This window comes from Larimichthys crocea, chromosome III (assembly GCF_000972845.2).
Source record: "Larimichthys crocea isolate SSNF chromosome III, L_crocea_2.0, whole genome shotgun sequence".
Taxonomy (NCBI): Eukaryota; Metazoa; Chordata; class Actinopteri; family Sciaenidae; genus Larimichthys; species Larimichthys crocea.
In genome coordinates, this window is record NC_040013.1 from 33781671 (window position 1) to 33797753 (window position 16083).

General features: G+C 38.7%; 1 protein-coding gene across 1 annotated transcript; it reads right to left on the reverse strand.

The window, feature by feature from the left end:
- Positions 1 to 10865: 10865 nt before the first annotated feature.
- On the reverse strand, positions 10866 to 16083 carry hscb (HscB mitochondrial iron-sulfur cluster cochaperone). Its single transcript, XM_010736837.3, has 6 exons — positions 15604 to 16083; positions 15322 to 15418; positions 12373 to 12462; positions 12060 to 12204; positions 11260 to 11307; positions 10866 to 11093 (listed from the first exon to the last, which is right to left on the reverse strand). The coding sequence occupies exons 1-6, from the start codon at positions 15957 to 15959 to the stop codon at positions 10999 to 11001; spliced, it is 831 nt and encodes a 276-aa protein (XP_010735139.2). The 5' UTR covers positions 15960 to 16083; the 3' UTR covers positions 10866 to 10998.

Consider the following 16083-nt stretch of genomic DNA (forward strand, 5'->3'; position numbering starts at 1 on the left):
AATTTAATAACACAAGGAGATCGTGTATCAAACCTCTTGTGGCTCCACTCTTAAAAACAACCACATGAACAGGAGTCTTGTAAATCTGTTGGCTAGCCATTAGTCAGGCCATTAGAAATGTTTGAGTCCCTGTGCATCTCCTGCACTCTATTGCAGAATGTAAAACCTAAATAAAAGCAATTATGTGGTTTTACTGAATGTGTGTAATCGTGCAATAAAATTGAGGATCTCGGCCCATTTGCAGTGCAGTATAAACACTCATTTATGTACTTTCCATACATGCAAAAGTCCATTGGGATGAAATTAATAAAGATATGTTTGATCATGTAAATCCTAATAGAGCGTAGGTGGGGAGATAGCATCCCACAGGACTGAAAGAACAGAGAGCAAACATTTTGAGTCTATAAACTGACACAAATTTAATTCTCTTGCCTTTTCACATTGAGACATAGGGCCCCCTTAACCTTGATGAATATTTCATTTTTCTATTTAGATATATTGGCAAAGTTGGAGCACTACAACTTGCCCTTGCGTGGTCACAAAATACAGAAAATGAGTAGATCTGTTATGGGTAAAATAGAAATGAACAGTTAAGAGAGAATGAGAATAATTCCATTAACTTGCAAGTGGAATGAGTAATGTTAGCATTTGTAGTCATTTCATATACACAGGGAAAAAATTGCATTAGCCACTGGTCATTTTATTGTTTGTTATAAGATCTGCTCGGTGTATTTTACAGGGCTGCATGTCTTGCTGCTGGAATGAATAAAGACAGAAGGGCCGATCCGCTTGGACAGCAAATCTTCATCCTGATAGACAGTATGTGTCAGTCATACCCTTAACATAAAGCATAGCCCTCAGACCTGCCAACAAGTATTAAATAGTTTATTAAATGTCACCATGTTGACTTTGTGGCTTATTTCTCAATCGGGCAACATATTCTATGTATTATTCATTTCCAGACTTTGACGTGGCATCCCAACATCCCTTGTTTTGACATTTAAAGTTTTCTTCATATCCCAAGTTACCAAAGCTTCGATTTATCAGAATCCCTGCTAAGTTGACAGCTGTTTTTCCTGAGGTCATCCCAGGTAGTCAAATTTTGCAGGTCTAGCAAATTTTGCACACCTTGACAAACCAAACCTCTATCTCCCTTAGAATATGCGTGGGCAGTGGGCAGAAAATACACTTTGGCTAGCAAGTCAGAAAGCTTGTCTGGGACATAATGAAGCAAGCAACATCCTTAAGCCTCCCAGTTACCAGTGCAGAGCATTTCTCTCTATCTGAACAGCATGTTGTCCCATGCAAGCTAATGTCAACTCAGCTGTTACATCTGCCGAGCCTCTCCAAATCTCCTTCTTAATTCCTCCAGCAGGCATCTGGAATCAGTGGAGAGGACATGCCAGAAATGAAGAAGCAGGTGGTAGCCTTGCAGCCATTCAAAACTCTTTTATATATCTTTTAAAAAGTCACCAGTCTGAAAATAAAAAACCTATTCCTGTCATTTTCTTTTCATAAAGTGTTCTCTGCTCAGAGCAGTAATGTATAAGAGGTCACTATGAGTGATTTTAATGGCTATTACATATCTATTCAAGAATATTCAGATATGCTTGCTAGAACACTTGAATTTGCCAGGGGACTGAGCAGTGTTAGAAAGTACATCAGTGACTGGAACATTTAAGAGATTTCAAGGAAGATATGTATAACGGCTGTAATGGTATACGTATCCAATTACAGCTATCCCATTACATTAAATTACAAAAATTCACTTTAATAAGGTATTACCATGGGAGGGGTCACAGTACGGCTAAGTTTCCATGGCTACAGTCAGAAACTAATAGTTAAAAGAAATATAGAGTGGAATTTAACACCCACGCACACTACACGGCTTCAAGACTTCAAAATACTCATGACTTCAAAATATTTCCTCCTATCAACTGGCAAGTATTTGTCAGGCAGAGAAAATAGGCTGAGTTGCGCAAAAACCCACAGTATGAGTCCAAATAATCGAAGATGATATTTGTCAGGGAAGTCAATGAAAGGGTAAGATAAAAGCAAACATTTTACTGAGATCTTCTGGTGGAGGGAGGATGAGAGATGGGGAAAGATCCATACTTAGGTGGAAAACCCAGATTAGTCAGATGAGACCATCTACTGGGAAAATACTGTATATATATATATATATATATATATATATATATATATTTCCCCTGACCTCCACTGTTATAAGAATAAGATCTCACATAGGACCCGGTGGAAGCACACAGACAAACAAGTCAGATATAGCTGGCTACATTATTTGTAACGATCAGCTTCATTCACTCTTTGACTTCCATTCAACAGTATGTGGGTGTCCAGTTTCAAAACAACACTACCACATTGCTCTTTGAGACCAATTATATAAGACAGTTTGCAAACATTGAGGTTATTGCATTATTAATTTTGAGAAGTAGCCTAGAAATGGTGTATTTTTTATTATTTCTATGTTTTTTTGTTTGTTTTTTTAATCTATTTTGGAAGAGGAATATGAATCAGGTAGACTTGTGGCCCAAAACAAAATTCAGAATATCAATTTTAAATTCAGAATACCAATTAAATGTGGTAATGATGGTGATTTTTCATCTTGACATATGGTAAAATTAAAATAATAACATCAGTGATTTTCAAATTAAGATTCCAATGCTTCCCACTAATAGATTCAATTGTGTGGAAGATAACAGTCATTAATTTCCATTTAGCTTTGTGGGAAGGTGTTTTGTGGAAATCTGACTGCATTCTGAGCTGTCAAATGAAAAAGAATAAGATATTCGAAGTGTGTTGTTTACCTCACAGGAAAGTCCCCTGAGAGGCCTTGAAGTAAACATCAAATTTGTCCAAAAAAAAGGGGAGGTGGCGATATGTGGGATGACATCTGCTGAATGAGCTTTTTCTGCTGCAGGTTTGACAAAATATTACGATGTATTCTCTTCCCGGCTGGATTTTTTTTTGAATGCATGAACTTTGTTGGCTTGAGATGTGTCAACAGTTTTTGCTTAAGCAGCACGACTGAAGCTGATCTGAGGATGAAGTGAGCTAGCACAGGCAAACAATCATCAGTGATGCTGCGTAACTTGCCCGCAACTTCCTGACAACACAGCGGATGCAGCAAGCATTCACACTAATGCTGACAACGCACCTTAGGAAACGGGTCTGCACTCCAACAACAATTCATATATATCATCACATTTAGCAGCGTGCCATTATCTGTGTTGTCTTTTTTTTTCACACCATCCTAATCACGACAAAGAGTGAGAGCCACGGAATTACAGCATACAAGCATCATCAATCTGTCACTGTCTGTGAACTCCTGCTCTCCTGGCAGAGATTCAGGCAGTGAATTAATCAAAGGAACCGTTATTGCCAAATTACTGACATGGGTTCAAAGATAAATGTCTTCTGGCTGACGCCAACTGACAGACCAGAGAGTGATTAATTTCACCACCACTTTGGTGATTGGCAAGAGATTCAAACTGAGGCTGGTGCATCATCGTCGAGCTACACATCATCACATGTTGCTTGTATTTTTGTTTGTTTTTTTCAAGAACCTGGATTATAGTAGCAATCCTATTACTTTGTGAGCTGGGCAGTGCTGAGGAGGACGACATATTCTTGTGTGTGTGTGTGTTGTTTTTTTTTTTAGCCGAGACACTGAGTGGAGCCCATGGGTCAACGACACCACGCTTTCTCAAAGGCCTCAATTTGAGCTGGTGACAGGACTGACTTATGTGGTCACTGTCCTGTCAGATGCAATAAGGGAAGCAAGGCAGAGAAAAGCCCAATGTTCTCTTCTTTGTGACTGGAGCTTCATATAACACACAGATCCAATACCTGCTGCAGCCAATAATGCAGCTGTTTTCATATGGTGGAAAGACAGGTCTGCATCTTTTCCTTAGAAAGAGGTTCGCCTGGATGTTACCGTGTGGTTAATACATAAGTGTTCTCCCTGAAAACAAACACTCAATACAACAGCTTAAAAAAATCTGAATTCTGACATACTGTTCAGAAATATTTACCTGCGGCAAATTTGGAAGTGGAGGAAAATCCATTATCACCTTTTGATCTTTGTCTGTTAGCCTAAACACTCCTATCAGTCTTGATATCAGTCCTGTGGAGAGAAGCAAAATCAATCAAATCCATTTTTCTGGCTTTTTTTTGTTGTTGTTTTGTTTTTTTATTTATCACGCTTCAAAGTTGCAGCTGGGGCTTACGTTGTCATAGAAACAGCCGCAGTAGAAAAAGGTTAGATTGTTGTTGAACTTGGTAGGATGCATGGAGTAATGAGAGTCGTCATTATGTGAGATATCAGCAACACAAACGGAGAAGGAACGGCTGCCTCTTTTGTTTTCTTGAAAAGCAAGGCCTTACAAATTAATGTGCGCCGCTGACTGCAAAATCCCTTCCCCAGGCATGAAACGCACAACATGGCAGGGCTCGTGGACAATATCGAGTCAAGGCAATATATTGCCACAGGTGTAGGAATCTGGTTGAATTCCTGCATTGTAATAAAACTGGGTGATAGCATTTTGTTTTGAGAGCTCACAGTTGGTTTGTGCCTGCACCACCAATGCAATCATCTTGCCTTAGCCATCCTTCCGAAATGAAACCTGTCTAGCCCACCTGCAGTAAAGCTGAGAGCACGGTGTGATATCTCTTTACTTGAGGATTGCACATTAGCATTCATACCAGCTGGTAAACTTATTGAGCTTCCTCAATACTGCTTACAATCTCCAGGACATTAGGCTGTATGTAGCAAGTGTTCAAGTTTCAATTCAATTTTACAAAGACGTGATAGTGAGAGATCTGCCATGTGAAGAGACATTTTCACACATGGAAACCACATTATGGCCCGGTGAATTTATCTAGGCAAGAGAGGTCATTTTGTATTTTGTATTGTCTCCACATGAGTTCTATGTAGTAGACTAACAGAGTTTGGATTTGTTTTTGTTTTTTTTTTTTTGTTTTTTTTTGGGGGGGGGGTTAAAGCTGTTATCATCAATATTTTGATAACATAGCAACAGATTAAATTATAATCCTCACCCATAGTGATAAACCCGCATGGAATTATCACCTGATTCTGTGGTTCCTCTCAGCTTTTTGGTGATTTAGCGTCTTTCAGCTCATTGTTTTTGTTTTATAGCAATTTCACTGCTTTGCTTCACTGTCACCGCCCTCTAAAATTCCACTGCAATCCCAATTACCCAGCACAAACAGCAGACAGACAGAACAAATTAATGATTATGTTGCTCTATAATGTTGGATGCACCAATTCTTTCATGAGGTGAGAAAAGTGCTTTACAGGTGTCTGGCAAAATAATTAAGTTAAGATCATAAAAATAATAATAGCAATTAAACTGTGTAATATTGCACCGAAGAGTACGATTAGGGGGATATAAGATAAAAATGTGAATAAAAATGCTAAAATAGAAATAGAGTAGGTAGACTTTTTTTTTTTAACAAGGCTCAGTTCACAGTACAATTACACATAGAGAGACATGACATTACATATAGAGAGATATCTATACAACAATATTCGAACATATTTCATAAAATGTTCCTCTCCGTTTCTTCAGTCACAGTTTGCACTTGGTGTTGATGGCTAGATTACTATTCAGACAGACAGGAAGATGCACTAAGAAGTGTGGGGACTACAAACGTTTTTGCTTTAAGCCCTCTGAGAGCCGCAACGTCAAAGTGGAATCCGAATCTAGTGTTTCAGCGTTGTGCAAGGCATTCAGATGAGATGAGAAACAAACAAGATCTGAAGCATGGACAACGTGATTGCTGTGAGATAGGCAGCAGGGAGTATCTGCAGCATAGCAGAGGAGATAAGGTGAGGAGAGCAGTCTCACAAGAGGCGAGTGTTTTGCACTGAGCTCAGCTGAATGTGAACGGCTGATCTGTGTTTCCATACGCATACACCTTGTTTAAAACCCTCGATTTTTTTTTTTTACCTTCAAAAGCTTTCCAAACTCAAGAACCACAGAGGGGCCTTTTGAAGCAATCTCTCTTGGTGTTTCAATGGGACAGCCAAGTGCCAAAAAAAAAATAAATCCTCTAAACTTACACATCCACCCACAGCCGGCTGCTTCACAGATGTTTAATTAAAAGTGGACTCCTCTTTTTCCTTGAAGTTTATACTCAGACATTTTGTAAACATTTCAGATATTTACCTCTGCCAAGGAGGTTATGTTTATCGTGATGTTTGTTTGCCTGTTTATCTGTTAGCGGAAAAACTACTGGCCTGATTTTTACAAAACTTGGTGCAAGGGTGGAGCATGATCCAAGGACAAACCCATACGATTTTGGAACAGATCCAAATTACTGAATGAATACACAAATTGTTTTTCACTTTTGTTAGGTCAATTGTAATATAGACATATAGTGGTTGTGCTTGTGGATTTGGTTATCATAGAAGACTGGACTATCGACCTTGGCAGAGGTCTGTGCTCTCAGAGGGTCCTTATATTTATTTTTATTGGACTATTTGACTTTGATCAATTTTCCACCACTGGGTCTCCAATTTTTGCATAACCACACATCCAGGTGATAGAAATGCAGCTGTAAAAAAGATCTTGCTCGGTTTGAAATGAGTTTCTTGTACAAGCAGTGGAATAGTGGAAAGTTGAGTTACATTACTGACCCTATTATCAGGAATTCGTGACACTGAATATGTTGCCTTCTAGAAGCAACACACAGCCATAACCAGTAGCTGGATCATGTATTTGTTATGTTGGCTAGCTACAAGAGAGACCTGCTATGCACCAGAGGTACAAAATCTGATTTGAATTATGAAGATCCTGGAATATACAGTGACATGATGTGGGCTACGGGACATGATTGCTACACAACAGCAAATGCATTTGATTGGTGCAGTGTACCAGATTAAATCAAATATCATTTGGAGGAATAAATGTGACAAGAGGTTCACAGGAAAACAATTGATAAGGGGATTACTTGACAACTGATTTTTGGCGGGCCGATTCAAAGGGATTTAAAGATAGGGCAGCTCTTGATTCCGGTCTGCATAAATAGACAAATGTGCTGTGTCTAAATACACAGGCCCTTTGCCTCGTATTGCTGAGGAGGGAAGAGATTCCCCCAGAAATGTCTCAGCAGGGCCTGTATCAAAAGCTTAGAGGAGCAGCTCGCCTGCTGCAGTGAGGCTCCCACCTCTGGGAATTATCCCACAAACATGCAGCCAAGAAGAAAGAGGTTATTATAAAAGCGCGTTTTGATTTGACTCATAATTACAATCATTGAGGGAAAACAACAATGCAATGTGGGGTGCTTGAGATATCACATCTATAGCTTAAATTAACTGATTCCCCAGCTAAAGGTGATGATAAGATGTTGACAATAAGCAGAAAACGAGTCGAGCTTTGAGAAAATGCATGAAAAATCTGTTTAAAAAGCAATAGTAATTGTTCCATGCTGTCAGCTCCTATTTTCCAATATGTTCATTGTATTATATCACATTAGCAGACATGTGATATGGGACATGCCAGGTGTTGTGTTGTTGTCACCAGTATAAATCAGTATAAATTACTACTGTGTTCCTGATCTTTTTCTGTTTAGAAGAATGCCTACAGAATGTTACATAAATGGATTCAGACTAAAAACCATATAAAAATGCACAACTTTAAAAAAAAAAAAAAAGCAAAGGCAGGAGTCAAACTATTCAGAGAGCACATTTGTAGATTAACAGGTTTCAAAGTAAGCTATAGTTCAGGAGCTTTATGGGGAGGCAAAGAAACGGTAAAGAGACGAGGCAAACAACATAAAAACACGGATTATGGGGCGGGAAGAAAGCCTAATAGAGGTAGATTATAATGACATTACTACCTGGCGAGACACGAGTACACACAGCAGGCTTGAGGTGTCTGTGGGATGATGAGACTGACACTCGACGGCTGAATCACACAGCAGCTGAGCAGAGGGGTGAGGATCATAAAGACTGCTGCTCAGCTTCAGTGAGTCACCCTCCACTGGCTCATACCATCATTCAGACCTCTCATTGGCTACTGTTTGTTTAAGTTCATATCATGTTCATACTCCATCATGATATGCCAAATAATAATTTTCCCATTAGGTTTCTGCCAATAGTGCTGCAATTGTGTTATCTTAATGTGATTAAAAGAACATCATAATCAAGACATGGGTCACAGGAACGCATTAATCTTATTATGATATTTATGTTAAGGCCATATGGAGATGATTAATACTGAAATTATGACATTCACTATTAGTCACGTTGTTGGAGGCTTATTCAGACACGTTAATCCAGGTAAAATTGTTCTCCAGGGATTTTTCTCATTGCAACATTTGCCTGACATGCCTCAAATAATTACATTTTTCACAGGTCTCAACATGGGTTGCAGGAAAACATGTAACTCAAAGAGAGGATTCTTGACAGTATGGAAACCGGAGCACAAAATAAGCTCCATGTACTGTACAATTTCAAATGACTGAAAGAAAGTCTCATTGTTACTCTCAGTGTTAAAGAAACAGTTTTAAATTTGAAAAAGGACACAGCTAGTGTTGGTTCCGGTTTAAGGTAACAAATTCACTGTGCTACCACTGCACCGAAAAAGTTCAATACTTAACCCCTTTGGTTTTTGTACAGAATAATTAATGTAGAGCTGCTGGTGAGCTAATTTAGTTATGTTGGGGCAGAGCCATGTTAGTTATTGTTGGGTGTGGATTTATATTCAGTTAGGGTGGCCATATTTTCAGACCACAGCCCAAAGATGTACTGCATGTTCATGCATGTGCACGTGCATTCTCATGTGGGAAAATAGTTTCAGCACTTAGACCATTTACCAAGAACACCTTTCAACATCATGTGGATGAGATGACTGCAGTGTTTTTGTTGCTGTGTGTTTTAACAAGGAAGGAGTAACCCTCCTGGAGTTCTTTAGAAGACCGGCTTTCTCCTGGTGTAACCGCCAACCATTAGCATATTGATATATTAAGTTCTGTCATGAAGAGCTGCAAGCGTCATCATAGCCTGTGACTCATAGGCTATAGCAACAGCCTTGACAACAACCTTACTGACACACGCACACAGTCACAATCAGTGTTGAGTTTAGACACCTGGTACTTTGTTTTTAATTTGGGCTCAGTCAGAGCATGATAAACATCTATGTAAGCACTGAGTATATTATAATTAGTTTTTTAATTGTGGTAACCGGGGCAAATTGGTAGTAAAACAGGCACATTTTAGTGTTTTACAGATATTTGTCAGGACCCGGGACACCCAGCCTGAAACCGGGACACTCTTGGACAAACTGGGACATCTGGTCACTGTATATTTAGCAAACAACTATGAGAGTGGTATCAACCTTCTCATCTAACTCTCAACAGGAAATTAAATATTATCTTCTACCATTTTAAACTGCAGTAGTCACATAACTAAGAGGAATTCCATTTACTGGGTCATGTAGACTTGTTAAGAATATGTGAATTAATGAAACATGAGCAGTAAATCTAAGTAAACACTCCAGCAGCAGCAGTAAATTGTATAGTGTGCCAGATGTTGACCTAACTCATTCCAAATGCTGCATGGTAGTCCCATGTACCTAGTTCGTTTTGCCAAGATTTCCCATCCAAGTCAATTTCACAGCCCGCCTGTGGTGCCTTTTTTTCTCCCTTTGGTCTCTTTCAAACTCAATTTCAAAGAGTTCTGGGAGACAGCAGTGGCCTCAGTGTTGGTCGATCACATTTTCTCATTAATCTAAAGTCGTTGTAGATGCCTTCCGATTACGACATGAATAATAAATAGGCCTGTTAGTCTCCTTGTGGTGGGAGAAACCCTGTTAATTCACTGTCTATCCATGTGTATTAAGGAAACTGCTTCTCCACAGTAAAAAAAAACGAAACAGATTCAGACACATGACATTGTTGTTCCAGACTTAATAAACAACCAGTCAGGATGTGTTACAGTGGGATACACCAGTTGGCTATGGGGCACAGAGAAACGGTATCAGTGTAAAACCACGAATACGGGTCTTGATGCAAGTGTGTCTCAAATAACATTTCTCATATGATATGTGATATGCAGGTTCACATTCTAAGATCAGATTAAGTGAAATCCACCATATTTCAGTGTGATTACGCCTCTATCAGTTTCATGGATCAAAAGCCGTGATGTGACCGGAGCTCCAATTTTCAAAGTAATTACAGATTATAACATTTTTTTTCTTATGGCGTTGGACAAAAACTGAAAAATGAGATGAGAGAAATGGATGAACTTACATTCTGATGCACCTATCGGTGTTTTGCAGACATAGGTGTACTGGGTCAATGTACATCAATTTAGTAGAAATTGCACAGATCGCAGATCTTTGGTTCATCAAGTCGTCATTCAGTTGGCCCTTCCTGATTATCATAGTATTAATGCTACATCTGAAGCCAAAATAAATAATTAAATAGGCTGTCTACCTCAATAAATGACTTCCTTTTAGATATCCAGTTTGTACAACATGTGCTGCTCTTCTGCATGATAATTGTCAAGGTGTTATGTCTCCACCTAAAGGTAACCCAAGGAACTGACTGAGAGTTCAGTGTCTGTTTGAGTCCCACATGACAAATGCTGAACTGATAGGCAGGATAATCATATAAACACTCGGAGCAGCATTTTAATCAGAGCCTATTATAGATCTTTGTCTCTGGCATTTAATGATGCATTAGGTACAAGTAGATTTGATTATGCTTGTGAAATTAGTGGAATTTAAGTGGGATACTGTATGCATCCAGTTACACCCTCATATCTATACTCACATGTACACCCTCATATCAATAAATAGCAAAAAAAGCACCATGGACTATTATGTTGTAAAGATTTATTATTTAATTTGAGCAATGCTTACATAATCTTAAGACAATTGTGCAATACTTTTGCGCTTTTGTAAAAAAAAGAGCTAGAAATATCAAATAAAGTGACACAAAATGGGGCAAACGTTACATCAATTCAGAAAGTTTTTCCTTTACTTTCTCTTCAATGTTTGCATAGTATTTCATTTGGGCAAGCAGTGCTTTGGCAGCCTGAAGCTCTCCTGAAAACAAAACAAAAAAAACAAAAAAAGAGAGAGTGCAAAAAGAAGTTCAATCAATGACTCACTCAGCGACTTAAAGGAAATGTTTCAGCATGGATCACAAAACAAACAAAGGAACGAGTGGGAGGAAGAGAAAATGTTTCAATGCAATGTCTGAATATAATACCTTTAAGCAGGGCAGCATCTATCTCCTTTGTCAAGTCTGCCAGTTTGCCTGCAAGTGAGGTTTTCAATTGAACAAACCACTTTAAAAAAAAGAAAAATCTCCAGGAGACACAATGTGTGTTAAGACACAATCAAGCACATGGACACAATGAAATGTTTTCATTTACAAAACTGAACAGGCCATATACACACAGATACGTTTATGCACCATTCACTGGTCAGAAGTTTTCAAGCTTGTGATGCATTGCATTAACAGTTTATAATTATGCCCGACCATAATCCAACAAGATTTTCATGAACATATGTCCCATTTCTGACACCATTTATGTCTCCATTAATTTGCATTAGCCATCCAATGTATTGACATCCTGTAAATACCTCTACTTTCTGTACATTTTGTAGTTTTCCTCGCAGAGTCCGCCATTCCAGCTCTTGATTCATGCACATATGCGTATGTGTACCTACAAAATTAGTTTGTTTGCTTGCACTCTAACGAGATACACCAGTTGCTCTTCTCTTGTGTTTCGGGCAAAATAGCTGTTCAACAAGTATCGGCTCTAGTATTTAATCGCACTTGCTGTTACAATGGTAACCGCCGGTTTCGTCAAACCCAGTAAAACTGAGATCCTGAGGACTACAACTTTTGAACAAAGCATGCCTCAGCCAGTTCAGCCAAAACTTGATTTGCATTTCTGACATTGTTTAATTTTTTAGGGCCTAGAGAGCCACCGTGTCAACAATCAACTCAAATCATTGCTCAATAACTTTCACTCAATAAACTGAACAGACATATTTGTTTACCTTTTGCGTCTTTGCCAATTTCATTGGCTTGTTCTGAAGTCCGAGCTCCATGAAGGGCTTCATTGATCTCCATTAGTTCCATTAGAAACTCTGGATCAGCCCCTGAGTCAGTGCCCTCTTCTATGCTTATCCCCTTCAGCTCCAGCTGCAACATAGGACGAGAGTTGATCAAACTCGGCCGCTCTTTTAAATGCATGCCGCTACTCTGGACTGTCAGATGCTGAATATGTTTGTCTAGAACAAGCCATCAGACAGACAACTTGCAGTTATGAATATAAACCATCACAAATTAAGTCAGGGATTTGAAACTCACCATATAAAGACCACGACTCAAAGGCTTAAGCAGAGTCCTGTATGCTTTGTTCACGAGAGCCGAATGGGTCTCTGAATACTCCTGTTCTTTCTGCAAAAGAGGGCACCGTTAAGTTTGCTCCTAATGATGGAAAGTTCAGTCTATATTCATTCATTAAAAAGAGAAAGAAAATCTGTATTGCTGTGATTTCTAACTAGCATGCTGTTCATTTGGAACAACAACAACATCAAACGGTCACAAAAAGGAATAACATCTGAGCTATTTTACACCGTGCCATTCCAATCTATAGCACTGTCAATTTTTTAAACACCAAATCCTTGGTGATACTGACAATTAGGTGTATGACATACAGCTACTCTTTTGTAGTCGAACAGTTTGGGACCCTTCAAGGGATGCAGGTGTAAGTTTGACACGACAGATGTGTGGAAACAAGCCGGGGAGGAAAATATCTTGGAAATGGCTGGCAGATCCGAGTACATTTTGCAGCTATCAGGTCTGTCAGCTCTTGTGAAAATCAATAGTCTCAAGCTCTGGCCCATGGGCCCATCGTGTGGAGCTGTTTCTGTAATAACAACCAGTGCAGTAGGTGGCTGCCTTGTAGCCTTGTATAAGTAATAAGTTTTCTATATATGATTAAAACCCCTGGGGCTGGAAGATGTCTAATTAAGAAAAAATGGCCAGAGGTGCTGATAAATAAAACAGAGTCAGTACAATATTGGACAGGTTGTGTGTGGAGAAACCATTTAGTCTACCCCTCCCCTTTCACAGTCTGCTGAATAGAAGTTTGGCTTTCATATCATATTATGACAACATTCTGCAGTGTGCGTTTCCACCTGAGTGTACAGAATAAATTACGTGCGAAGCAACACACCTCCGCGCCTCCTTGTGCTCATAATGCTTATTCTTCTAAACTGCTATTCAATTTTTTTTTAATGATCCACGAGGGGGAAACTGGATAATGTGAAGATTTTGTCAACTGTTTACCGCTTTGTAAAATAATCTATAAACACATTCCAGTTTAAACAGCTCAGATGCATTGGGGCAAGCCTTATTTCTTTGACGTGACGTTTTTAAAGCTGCGAGTCGAAGCTCTTATGTAAAATATAGGCCTACCTGTCTCATCAGCCTAACTGTGCTCTGGGCTCAAAGTGATTTACCAAGTACATAAAACCTATTTTTCCACACACAATACCTGCGGCAGGAAAAGTTCATTTGACTGCCTATCATAAGTGACAAATCAAAAGTGGAAGAGGAAGAAAAGACCAAATTTATTTCTTAAATGGTGGAGAGTAAGTGCTCCATCTAAAGACAAGTGACACACCAAAATTATATCTCCTGTCTTTCTCCGTCAGTATAAGCACTACGAGTGTTGCTCTGTGCATTTCATTGATGATATTCCATATATAATATATTTATATAATTTAGCCTGAATTGTATTCCTATTGTGGGTTAAACTCTCAAAAGACTGCATCCTGCATTTTCACATAATGCAACTTTAGAGCAGCTTTCATTCTCTGCTAGGTTAACACCCATGTCTTTATTCTTGCCCAGCTATCTGTTATAGCTTCGTAACCCAAGATGAAATAACCAGGATGACATCACTAAGTCATAATCAGGATTATTTCTATAGATTTGTGTATTTAGATATATTGGTACTCTGACTTTATCAGCTGATATACCTATCAAAGATATATCAGTATTGGCACATATTGTTGAAATATTGTTTTGTATGAGACATAATGAAGAAAAATATGCTTGGGATAATTTAGATCTATTATTATGTTTGTTCTGATTTTTATGTAGGGTTAGGGCCTATAGTTTTGGACACGTTTACAGTTTAGCTGTAAAATACCTCAATTACATATATTTACATTCATAAGTGCTTTTTAATTTAATTGTTTGTTTGAGGGATCATTGCAAAACATGTGTGTTTATTTATATACAGTAAAAAGAATATCAGCCAATTTTTCCATATTGGAATTTTGTACTCCCTAACTTGAGTATCCCCATCAGCCTTAAAAATTCAACAACAGCCAGGCTCTAATTTTCTCTGACTGGTAACTGTCCTTTGTGTAAAATCAATGGAGTGCCCCTTTACAATCTAGTTAACATACAAACACAATCCAATATGTACTCTGACCATTTTCATAAACTAAACGATTAATCAATTAATCAAGAAAACAATAAGGGGATGAATCAATTGAAAAGATCTGCCCTACATGTGTAAAACTGTATTTGTAACACACCTTTGGCTTTTCATGTGTGTGTTTAACTATGTTTATAACACTAATATCTTTAATCATACTTTATTCTTTATTATGGAAATGAAGGCCATTCAAATCTTGCATGTTTTTCAATCTTTTAGATTTCTAAGTTACAATGTGCAGGAGGTTGTATGAGAGGCTTTTTCACAGTAGACGTCTTGATATGTCATAGCAGGAACAGCACAAGTATTATTAAGATCCCACACTGTAATTGCCTCGTAGGATGCTTAATGGAACTTCATTAACCATCATACTTATACTGTAAGTCAAAACATTGTTGATGAATTTACATTTTTTTAAAGACGTTTTCCACTTACTTTCCTCCTTTCTTTCTTGAACCAACGCTCTATCGCCTTCTCTCTCGTTTAGTTTTTGATTCCTTGAACTTGCCTGCCTTTGACCTTGTTTGCTCAGTAGCTTAATATATTCAATGCCGCTTACAAGGGACTAAACTTGTCAGTGTCTTTTAACAAACCCATCTCTCAACTTTACCCAGGGTTATTTCCCTGGCTAAATCACAATGAATCACACTAACAAAACAAAAATGCACAGTCAAGTGGCATAATAGGGACAAAGGGTCGAACAGAGTTTCCTGTGTCACACTTGTACTAATGGATAGGCCAGCCTTAGCTGACTCATAAACCATGTTACCCAACTGATCCCCCACCCCACCCTCCCTCCATACCACAGATTTGTGGCTGAAGTTGTCTGGATGTAGAGACCGCTGGAGCTGCAAGTATCTTTTCTGCAGCTTTTGTGTGTCCAGTGTGAATGTGCAGTCACTGAAAAGAGGCAACACATGGCAACGTGAAATGGGTTTGACCTAATAACAGCTGACTTATATAAGTAAAAAAATAAATAAATATATATATATATATATATGTGTGTGTATATATATATATATATATATAGGGATATATATATATATATATATTCATGAGTAAGATATATGAAACAAGACACTCACCAATCCATAATTTTGAAGTAGGATGTCCCTTCTTCAGGAGGCTGGACTACTTTGCATGACATGCAGAAAAAAGCAGGGCTTTGGTCTAAAGGCTGTTTGCACTTCCAGCAGTTTAGCTCGACTTGACCTGTGCTGTAATATCTGAGTAATAGATTACTGTGGTAACTTCTCCCCTTTCCCAGTGCTTTGAGGCTCCTGCTGCTGTGCCATGTGTCCTTCAGTGGTAAGCTGGTAGTTATACAACGTGCTGAACATGTAACAGCTTTATAAACTGACTCTCGCTTCGTCAGGAGCCAGTGTGGGTGCAGCAAAGCCCGGGCTGAGCGCACAATCCGCGTGTAGTTCAATGACAACATTTCGCAGGATTTGTCTCAGTCAAAACATAAGCTCTTCTTCTCCCTCATAACATGAACACCCCTCTCTCTTCACAGAAAGGAAACCAAAAGGTGAAGGGGTAAACAGTGTTTGTGAAAGCGTCAC